Source organism: Neophocaena asiaeorientalis, unplaced genomic scaffold (genome assembly GCF_003031525.2).
Source record: "Neophocaena asiaeorientalis asiaeorientalis breed wild unplaced genomic scaffold, Neophocaena_asiaeorientalis_V1.1 scaffold246, whole genome shotgun sequence".
NCBI classification, from domain to species: Eukaryota; Metazoa; Chordata; class Mammalia; order Artiodactyla; family Phocoenidae; genus Neophocaena; species Neophocaena asiaeorientalis.
The window spans coordinates 3,244,012-3,259,361 of record NW_020174551.1 but is presented as its reverse complement, the minus strand read 5'-3'; the positions used below and the strand labels follow the sequence as shown (position 1 = coordinate 3,259,361).

General features: G+C 37.5%; 1 protein-coding gene across 2 annotated transcripts in view; it reads left to right on the top strand.

The window, feature by feature from the left end:
* Positions 1-15,350, top strand: part of ORC2 (origin recognition complex subunit 2) — a 53,317-nt gene that overhangs the window by 2,849 nt on the left and 35,118 nt on the right. For both annotated transcript variants that reach the window (XM_024757326.1, XM_024757325.1), the window contains exons 2-5: positions 490-538; positions 1,418-1,521; positions 1,992-2,135; positions 13,373-13,462. In XM_024757326.1, the coding sequence (XP_024613094.1) occupies positions 1,425-1,521; positions 1,992-2,135; positions 13,373-13,462 (331 nt within the window). In that variant the 5' untranslated portion in view covers positions 490-538; positions 1,418-1,424. The remainder of the gene's footprint in view (positions 1-489; positions 539-1,417; positions 1,522-1,991; positions 2,136-13,372; positions 13,463-15,350) is intronic.

The following is a 15,350-nucleotide window of genomic DNA, read 5'->3' as shown; positions in this document are numbered from 1 at the left end:
TTCCTTAATTTTGTATAAATGTCACATAGATGCATTAAACTTCTTCTCTAATACACCCAGTTCCCCATAATAAGAAGCAGTGTCATGACTAGGAGGTTGGTCCAAATGGATATGTTCTACTGGCAGTGGCCATATAAATTATAGATGAAGTATAATCTTTGTACACAAAGTATAAACCTAATGGAATTGTTGTGAGGATTAAATGAGAATACATATAGAATATTGAGAAGAGTGTCTAGCACATAGTAGGTGCTCACATTTTGGCCTCCTTCCACCTACTTGCCCCCACAAGTTAGATCTTCTCAGTCTCTGAGGCTCCCTGGCCAAAATGGTAATGGTCATTTTGCCCTTTACTGTGCCATCATAACAACTTTGGCTTTCTAAGATCTGCCTTTATCTACTCATCTTGGTTGTTAAAACTCATGAACTTCTTTGGTTGCTGTCGTTTTCCTGTTAGCTGGCCTGACTGAGTTCTTTTTCCAATTACAGGTGACGCTACTTGAATTTCCCAGCTGCAGAATATGTAGTACCTTTAAAGGTAAATGAAAACTGAGACAAATCATTTAAGTGTGCTAGTTACAAAAGAAAACTTGGCAACGTTTGGTAAGTTATCTGCATGCAGATAACTGATTCATGGGGGACTCAATCAGTAGATCCTCTTGTCAGGGGAAAAGGCATAAATAGGATTTATGAGAGAAAGAAGAGAGAAAAAAATTCATTTTTTGAGTAAACTGATTAGCTGACAACTAGTTGGAATCGTTTATTTGTTTCAGGCATTAGCATTATAAGTTCTGAAACTAAATTTTGTCAGCGTAGCCAGAGTTGATCAAACTTTTGCTTGCCAAATCCGAAATTTGTTCAGTGAAGAACTGATTCTAAAGTACTGGAAAGATTCATGCTTACTCTTTAGTTACCGAGATACCTAGAAAGCCATATTCATGATTGTCAAGTTGTTTGGTGAGCATGCAATTTCATAGTAAAGGGAGATGCTTGAAAATTATTTGATCCAGTCTTGGTACACCAGTGAAGCACACAGACTTCCCCCAGTGGACTATATCTTTCTAGTGAACAGATATGAAAATCCACCAAACCATTATTCTTTGTTTGGCTGCCCCTTTTCTAAACTCTCATGTATTAACCTCCCCTTCTTTACAGGCAGAATTGTCATTATATTTTAGTTGCCTTGATTGGATTTGGCTTTTTCTTAATCTCAGGAACTTCTTCCTCTCTTCCATTTTTCAGATAAAGAATTGAGTTACTTATTATCAAAAACACAATATCGATATGATAATGTATTTTTCATACTTAAAGGTTTTTAAAACTTTTATGCAAATACATGTATTCATTATGTGAATGTTTATTTGGCTGTTGATATGAATTTTTCATCACTTTTGAGTGCTTCATTGCTTTTGTTTAGGTTGGCAATGATGAGCAAGCTGGAATCAAAGGAAGACAAGATGCTGGAGGTTCAGTTTGTGGGAGATGATGATGTTCTTAATCACATTCTTGATAGAGAAGGAGGTACTGAATGATTATACAGTTGAAGGGATGCTTATATAATGGTTATGTATTATTTCACTTTTAAAAATAATTTAATCTTCTATTTTGAAAATACAGCCCAGAATATTTGATCTAGTAAGACTGCAAATAAACCTTAATTTTTAGTTCATTCCATTCAAAATGTACTGAAAATTAAAAATAATAAAGCCTCATCTAATGTGAAATGCTCAGTAGTGGTGGTAAGTGATAACCACCCATTGTAATTAAAATGTATAGTTATTTTGACCCCCCAAAATATATAATTTAAAGGTTTTGTTTTTTTAACTTATAAACTGTGGAAGAGAGATCTGTACTTGAATCAAAGAGAAAACACTGAATTTTTTTCCAGCTTTTAAGTAATGACAATATAATAGTATAGTTTATTTATCTAAATGTAGTGTTTAGAAAGAATTTATACCTGTCATGTACTGATTCTTTGGATGTTCTTATAGGAGCTAAAATAAAAAAGGAGAGAGCCCAGCTTTTGGTCAACACAAAAAAAATAATAAAGAAGCCAGAATATGATTTGGAGGAAGATGACCAGGAAGTTTTAAAAGATCAGAACTATGTGGAAGTTTTAGGACGCCATGTTCAAGGTATTTGTGGGGTGAGGGGGGTGGTGGTTGTTGGAGTTGGGAGTGTACGCTCATATTTCTGTGAGTGGCCGAAATTGCTTTGCAGGATACATAAAAGTAGTCTGGTAGGTTAAGCAACATTGTGCTACAATTTTTTTTTTCTTTTTAATTTATTTTGGCTGCATGAGGTCTTAGTTGTGGCATGCAGGATCTTCGTTGTGGCATGTGGGCTCTTAGTTGCAGCATGCAGACTTCTTGGTTGTAGCATGTGGACTCTTAGTTGTGGCATGTGGGATCTAGTTCCCTGACTAGGGATCGAACCCAGGCCCCCTACACTGGGAGCACACAGTCTTACCCAGTGGACCACCAGGGAAGTCCCTTTCCCAATTTTTTAAATTGTAAGATACCCATAACGTAAAATTTACCATCTTTACCATTTTTAAGTGTACAGTCCAGTTATATTAAATACATTCGTAATGTTGTGCTACCATCACCATCATCCACCTCCAAAACTTTTTATGGGGTGTGCTATATTATTTTATTTCTCATCAGAAGAGCATTACTTCAGGGCTTCCCTGGTGGTGCAGTAGTTAAGAATCTGCCTGCCAATGCAGGGGACACGGGTTCGAGCCCTGGTCCGGGAAGATCCCACATGCCGTGGAGCAACTAAGCCCATGAGCCACAACTACTGAGCCCGTGCACCACAACTACTGAAGCCCGTGCACCTAGAGCCCGGGTTCCACAACAAGAGAAGCCACCACAATGAGAAGCCCGCGCACCGCAACCAAGACTAGCCCCCACTCACTGCAACTAGAGAAAGCCCGTGCCCAGCAATGAAGATCCAACACAGCCAAAAATAAGTAAATAAAATAAATAAATTTTAAAAAAAGAAAAAAGAGCATTGCTTCAGACTTTTTCTCTACAGTTGGAAAGGTTGGAAGCACTGAGTTTCTACTGTACATTTTTTAATCTATACATAGTTCTTTTTTTTTCTTTCTTTTTTTTAAAAACCAGTCTGGTGCTTAAATATTTTTAGAAAGATAGTCTACAGACCAAGCACTCTAAAGTTGTTTTTTTAAGATATCTATACTTTTAACCAATTTGAAATAATTTCATAAAGCAAGTCACTTTATTATTAACTTGATCTTCTTTACAGAAATAGTTAGAAGGAAGATTCCAAGAAGTAATGTGTTCCAACCTAGGCATGCTGGTGTTATGTTTTTTTACACCTAAGCCAGATTCCTGCCAGACTGTGCTTAAAAAATCTTACTCTTGGATTATAATTTACTTAACTTAGGGCTCAAAGAGCACAGATTTATATTAGGGTGCAAGGAGCATAGACCTACTTAAGTTGACTTAAAAAAATAAAGATCAAGGAACAAATTCAGTATTGTTGGGCACTAGGGGCATTGGAGCTGGGAGCATGTTAAGAAATGAGGGACTTTGCTTTCACATATCTCCTGGTCTCCCTCATGTCATCTCTGTGCATCAATTCTGTTCTCTCTATGCCACCTGTCTCCTTCATGTACATGTCTTTTACTCTCTCATATTTGACTTATAAATGGCCACTATGACTACTCCCAACCTTTTTGTCACCTCTTGAGTGATACTGCTTCTGGATTTGTTCCCAGTGTTAAATGATATGATACAAAAAACAACCATTGGGCTTCCATGGTGGCGCAGTGGTTGAGAATCTGCCTGCTAATGCAGGGGACACGGGTTCGAGCCCTGGTCTGGGAAGATCCCACATGCCGCGGAGCAACTAGGCCCGTGAGCCACAACTGCTGAGCCTGTGCTCTGCAACAAGAGAGACTGCGATAGTGAGAGGGCCGCGCACCGCGATGAAGAGTGGTCCCTGCTTGCCACAACTAGAGAAAGCCCTCGCACAGAAACGAAGGCCCAACACAGCAAAAATAAATTAATAAACTTTTACCCCCAACATCTTAAAAAAATAAATTGAAAACAAACAAACAAACAAAAAACAACCATCGTCCCTCAGTAGGCTTACTGGACAGGGCATATTCTTGTTATTTATTTATTTATTATTTTTGGTTGTGTTGGGTCTTTGTTGCTGCACGCAGGCTTTCTCTAGTTGTGGCGAGCGGGGGCTACTCTTTGTTGCTGTGTGTGGGCTTCTCATTGTGGTGGCTTCTCTTGTTGCGGAGCATGGGCTGTAGGCATGTGGGCTTCAATAGTTGTGGCACATGGGCTCAGTAGTTGTGGCTTGCAGGCTCTAGAGCGCAGGCTCAGTAGTTGTGGCGCACGGGCTTAGTTGCTCTGTGGCCTGTGGGATCTTCCTGGACCAAGGCTCGAACCCATGTTCCTTGCATTGGCAGGCGGATTCTTAACCACATGTGCTACCAGGGAAGCCCTTAGGGCATATTCTGAATAGAACTTTGGATTCTTGACTATTGTGTTAGACCTAAGAACAGATTGCAAACAATATTTTTTCTAAGTGTTTTCTTTAAAATAGTTTCTTATTGTAATGGTAATATGTATCTGTAGTAGAAACTCAGTGCTTTCTTGTAACGGCACCCACAGCAAATGATATTTGGAGGCATGCTGAAATAAAGAGGAAAATTTGGGGTTTCCCTGGTGGTCCAGTTGTTAGGACTTGGCGCTTTTACTGCTGTGGTCCAGGTTCAATCCCTGGTGCAGCCAAAGAAAAAGAAAGAAAAAAGCAAAGAGGAAAATGCTCCAGACCAGGGATAAATGCCTTGGGCTTCTGACCCCTGTTCCCACCCCCTCTGCAGGCCCTGACTGCATCCTCAGAGGCCTGAGAGGATCAATGCTCAGCACACCTGTAACCCATGTCTTTAATTTCTGCACACTGGTTGGGGAACTTTGCTTTAAAGCTGTATTTCTCAACCTTTTAAAAATTATTAACCCCTAAGGAACCTTTCTAGACTTTTTCTCCTTATCACCCCCCACCCATGGAATTTTAATACTACATATATGCTGTATATCTCTTTATGTACTAAGATTCTTTGGAGGGCAACAGACCATTGCAATATCTAAGATGTTTTCCACACTCCCCCTCCTCCCACCAAGAGCCATTTCCGTTGCATCAGGAGCAGTATTATTCCTGTTGAGAATGCATGCTTTAAGAACATGGACCTGGGACTTACCTGGTGGCGCAGTGGTTAAGAATCCGCGTGCCATTTAGCTATCAGGAACAATGTTGCTATGAATATACATCTATCCTGGTATACACATGTACTAGTTTTTCTAGAATATATCCCAAGTAGTGGTATTTCAGGGTCATAAGATATGGGTATCTTCAACTTTACTGGATAAGGCCAAGCTGTTTTTGTGGTTGTTTAACCTGTGGTCTCTTAAAAGTTCATAGCGTCTGTCATACAGAGTGAAGTAAGTCAGAAAGACAAAAACAAATATCGTATATTAACACATATATGTGGAATCTAGAAAAATGGTACAGATGAACCTATTTGCAGGGCAGGAATAGAGACGCAGACGTAGAGAATGGACATGTAGACACAGATGTACAGCAGAAACTAACACAACATTGTAAAGCAAGTATACTCCATCAAAAAAAAAAGTAAACTGAAAAAAAGAGAATGCCTGCTAATGCAGGGGACACGGGTTTGAGCCCGATCCAGGAAGATCCCACATGCAGTGGAGCAATTAAGCCCGTGCGCCACAACTACTGAGCCTGTGCTCCAGAGCCTGTGAGCCACAACTACTGAGCCCGTGCACCACAACTACTGAAGCCTGCGTGCCTAGAGCCTGTGCCCTGCAACAAGAGAAGCCACAACAGTGAGAAGCCCACTCACTGCAAGGAGGAGTAGCCGCCGCTCGCTGCAACTAGAGAAAGCCCATGCGCAGCAATGAAGACCCAACGCAGCCAAAAATTAATTAATTAATTTTTAAAAAAAGAACAGGGACCTGTTGACAGTTTGGTGTGTATATGTCTGTCTGCACATACATGCACACACATAAGTTTGTCTCGAGTACAGGAAGTGGGGCTGTTCTTTTGCCTATTGGCATGTACGACAGAGGAGCCCGTAACTTACAGTTAAGTCTTGCAAACATGACTTTTCCTATTTTGCTTTGTTTTTTCTTATTTGCCACAATGTGTATAGGGGTGGAGAGTGGTGTTTCAGATAAGGTGTAGGAAGGAGAGTTTTCTTAGTTTTCTTTTAATGTTTTCTTTAGGGAAGAAAAGGTGACATCTGTTACCATCTTGCTTAACTTTATTTGAGATACTGAACAATAAGCTTCTGCCTAATCCTTAATTACAAACAGAAGACAGTAAGGATTTTTTTTTTGGCCACACATCTTACTTAGTTCTCCAACCAGGGTTCGAACCTGTGTCCCCTGCAGTGGAAGCACTGAGTCTTAACCACTGGAACACCAGGGAAGTCCTGTTAAGCATTACTTTTAAAACACAGACATTTCACAAAGAATCTTAAGGAATATTTAAAAGGAAAAAACTTTTCAACAAGGACCTTTAAATACTTTATTAATCAATCCCTTTACTTACTATTGAAGTATAAGCTGCTTCTTATAAGCAGCACATATCTTGACATACCTGGCATAACTCTTATATTCTGTTAATCCATCCACTCTGGTGAAAAATCATTGCATGGAGGTGCTAGGTGATCTCAGGCATTAAACAGAATGTTTTCTGAAAGATCTCCCCCAAACAATCAGACAGGTGTCCTCAAGAGCAATTTGTCTTATTGATGCTTCTCTTAAACAATTGATTTGTTTTTCAATTTTATGAACAGAACAATTCTTTAATTGATTATAAGTTGGCTGTTAGAAAATTCTGAGACAAATATGTGGTCCATCCATAGTATTTTTTTTAATTTATTTATTTCTGGCTGCGTTGGGTCTTCGTTGCTGTGTGTGGGCTTTCTCTAGTTGCGGCAAGCAGGGGCTACTCTTCCTTGTGGTGTGCGGACTTGTCATTGCGGTGGCTTCTCTTTTTACAGAGCATGGGCTCTAGGCGTGCGGGCTTCAGTAGTTGTGGCTCGTGGGCTCTAGAGTGCAGGCTCAGTAGTTATGGCCCACAGGCTTAGTTGCTCTGCGGTATGTGGGATCGTCCCAGACTAGTGCTCGAACCTGTGTCCCCTGCATCAGCAGGAGGATTCTTAACCACTGTGCCACCAGGAAAGTCCCAATCCATAGTATTTTTAATTTAGCCTTATTCAGAGTTCCATTTTTGAACTTAAGGATGATGTCAGATTTTTAATTGCGGTTAAATTAAAAATCTGTTTTTTTTAATTGTGGTAAAAAATATTGCGGTAAGATATACATTAATATAAAATTTACCATCTTAACCATTTTTAAGTATATAGTTCAGTATTAAGTATATTCACATTATTTTACAACCGATCTCTAGAACTTTTTTCATCTTACAAAACTGAAATTCTGTACTCAATTAAACAACGGCCTAGTCCCCCCTTCCCCCAGCCCCTGGAAGCCACCATTCTACTTCCTTTGACTCTATGAATTTGACTACTCTAGGTACCTCATATAAGTGGAATTGTACACTATTTGTCTTTTTGTGTTTGCCTTATTTCACTTAGCATAATGTCCTCAAGGTTAATACATGTTTAGCAAGTGTCAGTTTACTTCCTTTTTTTTTTGAGTTTCCTTCCTTTTCAAGGTTGAGTAATATTGCATTGTATGTATATACCACATTTTGTTTATCTATTTATTGGTTGATGGACATTTGGGTTGCTTCAGCCTTTTGGCTGTTGTGAATAATGCTATTAGGATGATCTTATTTGCAAAGCAGAAATAGAGACACAGATGTAGAGAACAAGCATGGATACCAAGGGGGAAAGTGGGGGGGATGGGATGAATTGGGAGATTGGGATTGACATATATACACTATTGATACTATGTATAAAATAGATAACTAATGAGAGCATACTGTATAGCAGAGGGAACTCTACTCAGTGCTCTGTGGTGACCTGAATGGGAAGGAAATCCAAAAAAGAGGGGCTATGTGTATACGTATAGCTGACTCACTTTGCTGGGCTATGTGTATACGTATAGCTGACTCACTTTGCTGGGCTATGTGTATACGTATAGCTGACTCACTTTGCTGGGCTATGTGTATACGTATAGCTGACTCGCTTTGCTGTACAGTGTAATAATGCTACTAGGAACATGGGCGTACAGATATCTCTGTGAGATCTTGATTTGAATTCTTTTGGGAATATTCCCAGAAGTGGAATTGCTGGATCATATGGTAATTCTATTTTTAATTTTTTGAGGAACCACCATACTGTTTTCCATAGCAACTACATCATTTTGCATTTCCACCAACAATGCACAAGGGTTCCAATTTCTCCACATTCTCACCAACACGTTTTTTTTTTTTTTAATAATAGCCATCCCAATGCGTGTGAAGTAGAAGTGTTATTTCTTTCTAAATTTAACATATTGTTAAATTCTTAGAGATAATTCTCTGGACAAAGAAAACTTTAGTAACTGAATAATAATATATTCTAACCTATAAATAATACATAGTTTCCTCTGTTAGACTTCTGAATTATTTCTAAGTTTTTATTATTATAACTGATGCAGTAGTGATTACCCTTGAACATAAATCTTTGTTCAGATGTCTTATTTTTTTCATCAGAGATTCCTCAAATAGAATTACTGGTGAAAGTATATGAACTTAATTTTAAAAAAAAGGTATATGAACTTTATAAGGCTTACATATTGCTAAATTACTTTCTAGGAAGATTGTATCAACTAGTATTAAGATCCCTCATCAGCATTAAACATTTTTTCTTTTATTTATTAGCCATTTTAACTTCTGTGAATTGTATGTTCATAGTTATTTTGGTATTGTCTATTTTGAGTAATTTTAAAACTATTAAAAAGTTTTATTTATATATTATACTAAATCCCTGTTGGCCAGTGTGATTAGAGCCATTATTAATTGGTCAATTTATCAAAATATCAGAACAAGGAAATCATAAAAATAATTATATACTCTAAACATTTTGTTTTACATATAAACATATATGTAGATATTTATGTATCATTGTCTTTTCTTTAAATATACATTTGCCAGTCAGCTGGTTGAAGAACAGCAGCACCTTTTGGTTTTGGTTTTGGGTATTTTTAGATAGCATATCCATAATGTATTATCTAGGATTTCAAGTTTTATTTCCTTCCATTAGATTGATCATTTAAAGACACTTCTGATGCAGTCTGAATGTAGTGTGCTTTTATGTTTTTCAGTTTTTTTCTTAAATCTTTTATGGTTTCTCATCCATACCTAATTTGAAATCAGTTCTTTTAGTTAATAACTTTTATCAAGTCTTTCTAAAGCATTTAATTTAGTTTACATAGAAACTACTTGATATTTTTTATTCATATTTTGTCTATGTGCCAAACATTTAATTTACGTAATTATAGTAACAAGTTCTCCATAAACAGACTTATCCATATGTGCATATTATAGATATATGATAGAGGTAGCATTAGAGATCACTAGGCTAAGGATGAACTGGTCAATAAATGGTGTTGGAACAATTGACTATCCTTATGAAAAAAAGAAATTGGGGGCTTCCCTGGTGGTGCAGTGGTTGAGAGTCCGCCTGCAGGGGGACCCGATGCAGGGGACACGGGTTCGTGCCCTGGTCTGGGAAGATCCCACATGCCGCGGAGCGGGTAGGCCTGTGAGCCGTGGCCGCTGAGCCTGCGCGTCTGGAGCCTGTGCTCCACAACGGGAGAGGCCACAACAGTGAGAGGCCCATGTACTGCAAAAAAAAAAAAAAAAGAAAGAAAGGAAAAAAAGAAATTGGATTCCTAACTGCCATTGTAAACAACTTAATTACCTTAATTAAAGATTTACACATGAAAAGCAAATTATAAATGCTTTTACAAGAAAATATAGGAGAATATAGCTTTGGTCTTATAGAAGAATTTCTTTAAAAATGTGTAATCAAAAGAAAAGATTGACAAATTAAACTAATTAAAATTCAGAACTTCTCAAGAAGACAAACCACAGCTAGGAGAAAATATAGCAAAAGACATATCTATTAAAGAACTGTTACCCAAAATATACGAAGAGCTCTTAAAACTCAACAATAAGAAAATGAACAACCTGATTAAAAAATGAGCAAAGGACCTGGACATCTCACCAAAGAAGATACCCAGATGGCAGATCAGCATATGAAAAGATGTTCAACATTATATGTCATTAAGGAATTGCAAATTCAGACAACAGTGGGATACCACTACACATCTATTAGAATGGCCAAAATCCAGGACTTCCCTGGTGGTCTAGTGGCTAAGACTTCACCTTCCAATGTGGGGGATACAGGTTTGATCCCTGGTCGGGGAGCTAAGATCCCACATGGCTCACAGCCAGAAAACCAAAACAGAAAACAGAAGCAATATTGTAACAAATTCAATAAAGACTAAAAAATATTGTCCACATCAAAAAAACAAAATATTAAAAAAGAATGGCCAAAATCCAAAATATTGACAACACCAAATGCTGACAGAGATGTGGAGTAACAAGAACCCATTTACTACTAGTGGGAATGCAAAATGGTACAGCTCCTTGGAAGACAGTTTGGCAGTTTATTACAGACTAAACATATTCTTACCATGTGACCTAGCAGTTGTGTTCCTTCATATTTACTCAAATGAGTTGAAATCTTTTGTCCACCCAAAAACCTGCACACACAGATGTTTGTAGCAGCTTTGTTCATAATTGCCAAGGATTAGAAGCAACCAAGAAGTCAACCAAGGATAAATAAACTGATACATCCATGCAGTGGGATATTATTCAATGCTAAAAAAAATAATAAGTTATCAGTCTATGAAAAGATATGGAGGAGCCTTAAATGCATATTGCTAAATGAAAGAAGTCAATCTGAAAAGGCTACATACTGTATGATTCCAACTCTGACATTCTGGAAAAGGCAAAACTATACAGACAGTAAAAGAAGACATTGGTTGCCAAGGGTCAGGAGTAAGGAAGGGATGAATAGATGGAGTACAGAGGATTTTTAAGGCAGTGAGTCCATTCTGTATGATACTATAATGATGGATACAGGTCATCGTACTTTGTCAAAACCTATAGAATGTACAACAGCAAGAGTAAACCGTAATGTAAACTATGGACTCTGGGTGATAATGAAGTGTCAACAGAGGTTCATTGATTCCAACAAATGTACCACTCTTTTTTTTGTTTTTGTTTTTTAATTTTAATTTATTCATTTTGTTTGTTTTTTTACAAATGTACCATCTGGTGTGAGATATTGATAATGGGGGGAGGCTGTAGATATGTAGGGCAGGAGATACATGGGAAATCTCTGTACCTTCCACTTGAGTTGGTTGTGAACCTAAAACTGCTCTAAAAAATAGTCTGTTTTTTAAAAATCCAGTACTTCTCTTCATCGAATGACATTATCAAGAAGTGAAAAGACGAGACACAGGATAGAGAAGATATTTCTTCTTCTGGAAATAAGAAACCCGTAAAAAGGTGTTAAGCTTCGTTAGTGACTAGGGAAAGGAAATTAAAATGCCTTTCCCCGTGAGATTCATTTTGTACCCACTAGATTGGCAAAGATTAAGGAGTTTAGGTAATACCAAGTGTTCGTGCATATACACACCAATGGGAACTCTTAAGCAATAAAGGGAGCAAACACTGACTTCGGAAAAGTTTGGCACTTTAATAAACTCATTAAAGGTTTGGGGACTTCCCTGGCATCACAGTGGTTAAGAATCTGCCTGCCAGTGCAGGGGATGCGGGTTCGATCCCTCGTCTGGGAAGATCCCACATGCTACGGGTTAACTAAGCCCGTGCATCATAACTACTGAGCCTGTGCTCTAGAGCCCACGAGCCACAACTACTGAGCCCACGTGCTGCAACTGCTGAAGCCCACATGCCTAGAGCCCATGCTCCGCTATAAAGAGAAGCCACCACAATGAGAAAACTGCGCACCGCAACGAAGAGTAGCCCCCACTCACTGCAACTACAGAAAGCCCACTGGCAGCAATGAAGACCCAGTGCAGCCGAAAAAATTTTTTTTAAAAGTTTGGCACAATAATAAACCCATTACGTGTTAACAAAAATTACATGTATTTTGATGAAAAATATCTATTTCAAAAAATTATTGAAGAGGGCATAGTTTTATATTTTTGCAAATCTCTTTAATGTCTGACTTAATAGAAAACAGCTGGATTTTCATATCTGCTCATGCATTTTGTTAGCTGACAGGGTGGTGATGTCACCACACATCATGTAGTTTCTGGATTACCTCAATATAAACTCATGATTGAGGGTCAGAAAGTCAGATCTTGTCTTAGTGTCACTATGAAACAGTTTCAGCCTCAGGGACCTCAGAGACGCCCTACCCGCCACCCCATAACAGACTACATTTTGAGAATCACTGTGATAGCAAGTAGACTACTAGCCATGAGTGTCCGGTATGTTGTAGGTAGCAGTTGTTATTTAAAGGGAGGATTAAAGAATGAAATTAAGTCAGGGTCTTAGTTGAGAGTAAGAGAACTTCTATCATATAACAACTGTTTAAATCTCAACTTCAGGGCTTCCCTGGTCGTGCAGTGGTTAAGAATCCACCTGCCAATGCAGGGGATGTGGGTTCAAGCCCTGGTCCGGGAAGATCCCACATGCTGCCAAGCAACTAAGCCCATGCGCCACAACTACTGAGCCTGTGCTCTGGAGCCCACGAGCCACAACTACTGAGCCCACACTCCTAGAGCACGTGCTCCGCAACAAGAAAAGCCACTGCAATGAGAAACCCGCGCACCACAACGAAGAGTAGCCCCCGCTCGCCACAACTAGAGAAAGCCTGCATGCAGCAATGAAGACCCAACGCAGCCAAAAATAAAATAAATGAAATAAATAAATTTATTTTAAAAAAAAAAGAAAGAAGCATAACTAATAAAGTCCCTTTTGTCCTCCCTCCTCAGGGGCAACTTCTATCATGAATTGAATGCATATCCCTCTAGTCTGGAGTGTTCTTTAGTGGGCTTTTTATTGTTGTTGTGTTTGTTTATATATTTTTGTGTATCTGTGAATTACATGTTTTCTGTGTTTTAAAATTTATGTAAACAGTATCATAGTCTACTGTGTGTTTTTAATATCTTATTTATAAATATGTATTGTTAAACATTTGTGCAAGACAGTGAAGGGTACAAATCCTAAGTTTTTGTTAAAATTCTGTCTTTTTTTCCTGTTAATTAACCTCACCCATTTTTCCTAAATGTATGTTGCATTTTTCTTTCAGAATCCTTGAAAAATGGCTCTGCTACAGATGGTGGGAATAAAGTTTATTCTTTTCAGAATAGAAAACACCCTGAAAAGATGGCTAAATTAGGTATGTTGCTTTTCTGACTTCTGTAATCACTATTCACCTTTTCTAAGGTGTATTTAACCACATTTCCCACTGTTATCACCCCATTGCATTCACTAAAAGAATGAATGAGGGATGTTATTTTATTTTCAAGCATACTTAAAGTCATTAGTTTTTTTCATGCTCAGATGTCTTCTGTTCTCAGCTAGGTTCTAAGGTTATAGTAGAGACCCTGTCTTAGATTCCTTCCCACAACACCTAGCATAGGCTCTTAACAAATTTTTGTTATGTAAACAAGTGACTTAAGTCACACAGAGATATTCTGAATTTATTGAATAAGAGTTTTACACTGTATGTAGAAGAAGAGTTCGTATTATAGAAAATCATTTATGTAAAATTGTTAGAAATGGGCTGTTCTAACATTTTTCTTACCCCGGTTACCACTTATACTAATTACATGTGAATTACTGATTTTCAGAGAACTAGACTTAAATAAATTATATATAACATTAAAATTAAACTAGCAATTTAATTCTTTTTAAAAATTCAGGTGGCACTATTCTTGGATCCTGTGGCATGAGGGGTCATCAGTTTTGAAAGCTTTGAGGAAAGGAAATAACACGTGAAAGCACTTTAAAATTAAGGAGGTCCATAAGTTTATGGAAGTTTGGGAATACCAAAAAGTTAAGAGCAAGGGAGTAATAGTTAACTACCTGGCAAAATAGTTGTTGTATAAGAGGACTTATAATCTATAATTGTAGAACATCTATATATGTGTCTTAAGTGGTGTATTTTTATGCAGTCATTGTAGTCAGTGATCATTTAAACATTCAAACATTGTAGTCAGTGATCATTTAAACATTCAAAGTCAAATGAATGTCATACTTGTTGAGTGTCGACACTGATGAGGGACATATAAGAAGTAATTATAAGACCTGTGTTTCTGAACATAATACAATTTAAGCATTTGCAAAATTCGGTTTTTCTGAAAGGTATAATATTATATGCATCATTAATTTTGAACCTAACATGGTACATACAATAATTTACACTAATTGATGTGTTTCTTAGACTTTATTATCTGCATAAAGAAATCTAAAAAGGTTTTGATACAATGAACTTATTTACAAAACAGAAATAGCCTTACAGACCTAGAAAACACACTTATGGTTACCAAAGGGGAAAGTCGGGGGAGGTTTAAATTAGGAGTCTGGGATTAACAGATACACACTACTATATAGAAAATAGATAAACAGCAAGGACCTACTTACTGTATAGCACAGGGAACTATACTTGATATTTTGTAATAACCTATATGGGAAAAGAATCTGAAAAAAACGGAATCACTTTGCTGTACACCTGGAACTAACACAACGCTTTAAATCAAGTATACTTCAATAAAAAATAAATTAATTTAAGAAAAGAAATTAAAAAATTTTTGATCTGTAAAAATGACTGAATTCTGTGTAGGATCTCTGGGACACCAGAGGAAAATGCTAATATAATTACTAGAGGAAAGATCAGATAGACACCAAGGCCAAAGTGAAACCCTAACGACAGTGAAGCATTGGAGAAAGAACTAATAGTGAAAAGAAAAATGGAACCTCACTGGAGTAATCAAGTAGAAGTTCCCTGAGTGGATAGTCAACATGCACATAACTGCAATGATACATGTCTCATATCTATATGTGCTGTGAGGAACTTAAGTATTGTTATGATGGGCATTTCTTTCATCACATCTGAAAGAAATATAGTCATGAAAAGATAGTTTTCTGGATAGTTTAAGACTGATCATACTTTCCAAAATCTGTGTTTAGTTAGGACCTGTGTTATGTCGCTCTTTGACTTACTAAGTATTTTTGCTAATTGTGTTTACATCTAAATATATCAATAAAATAGAATGCCTTAATAT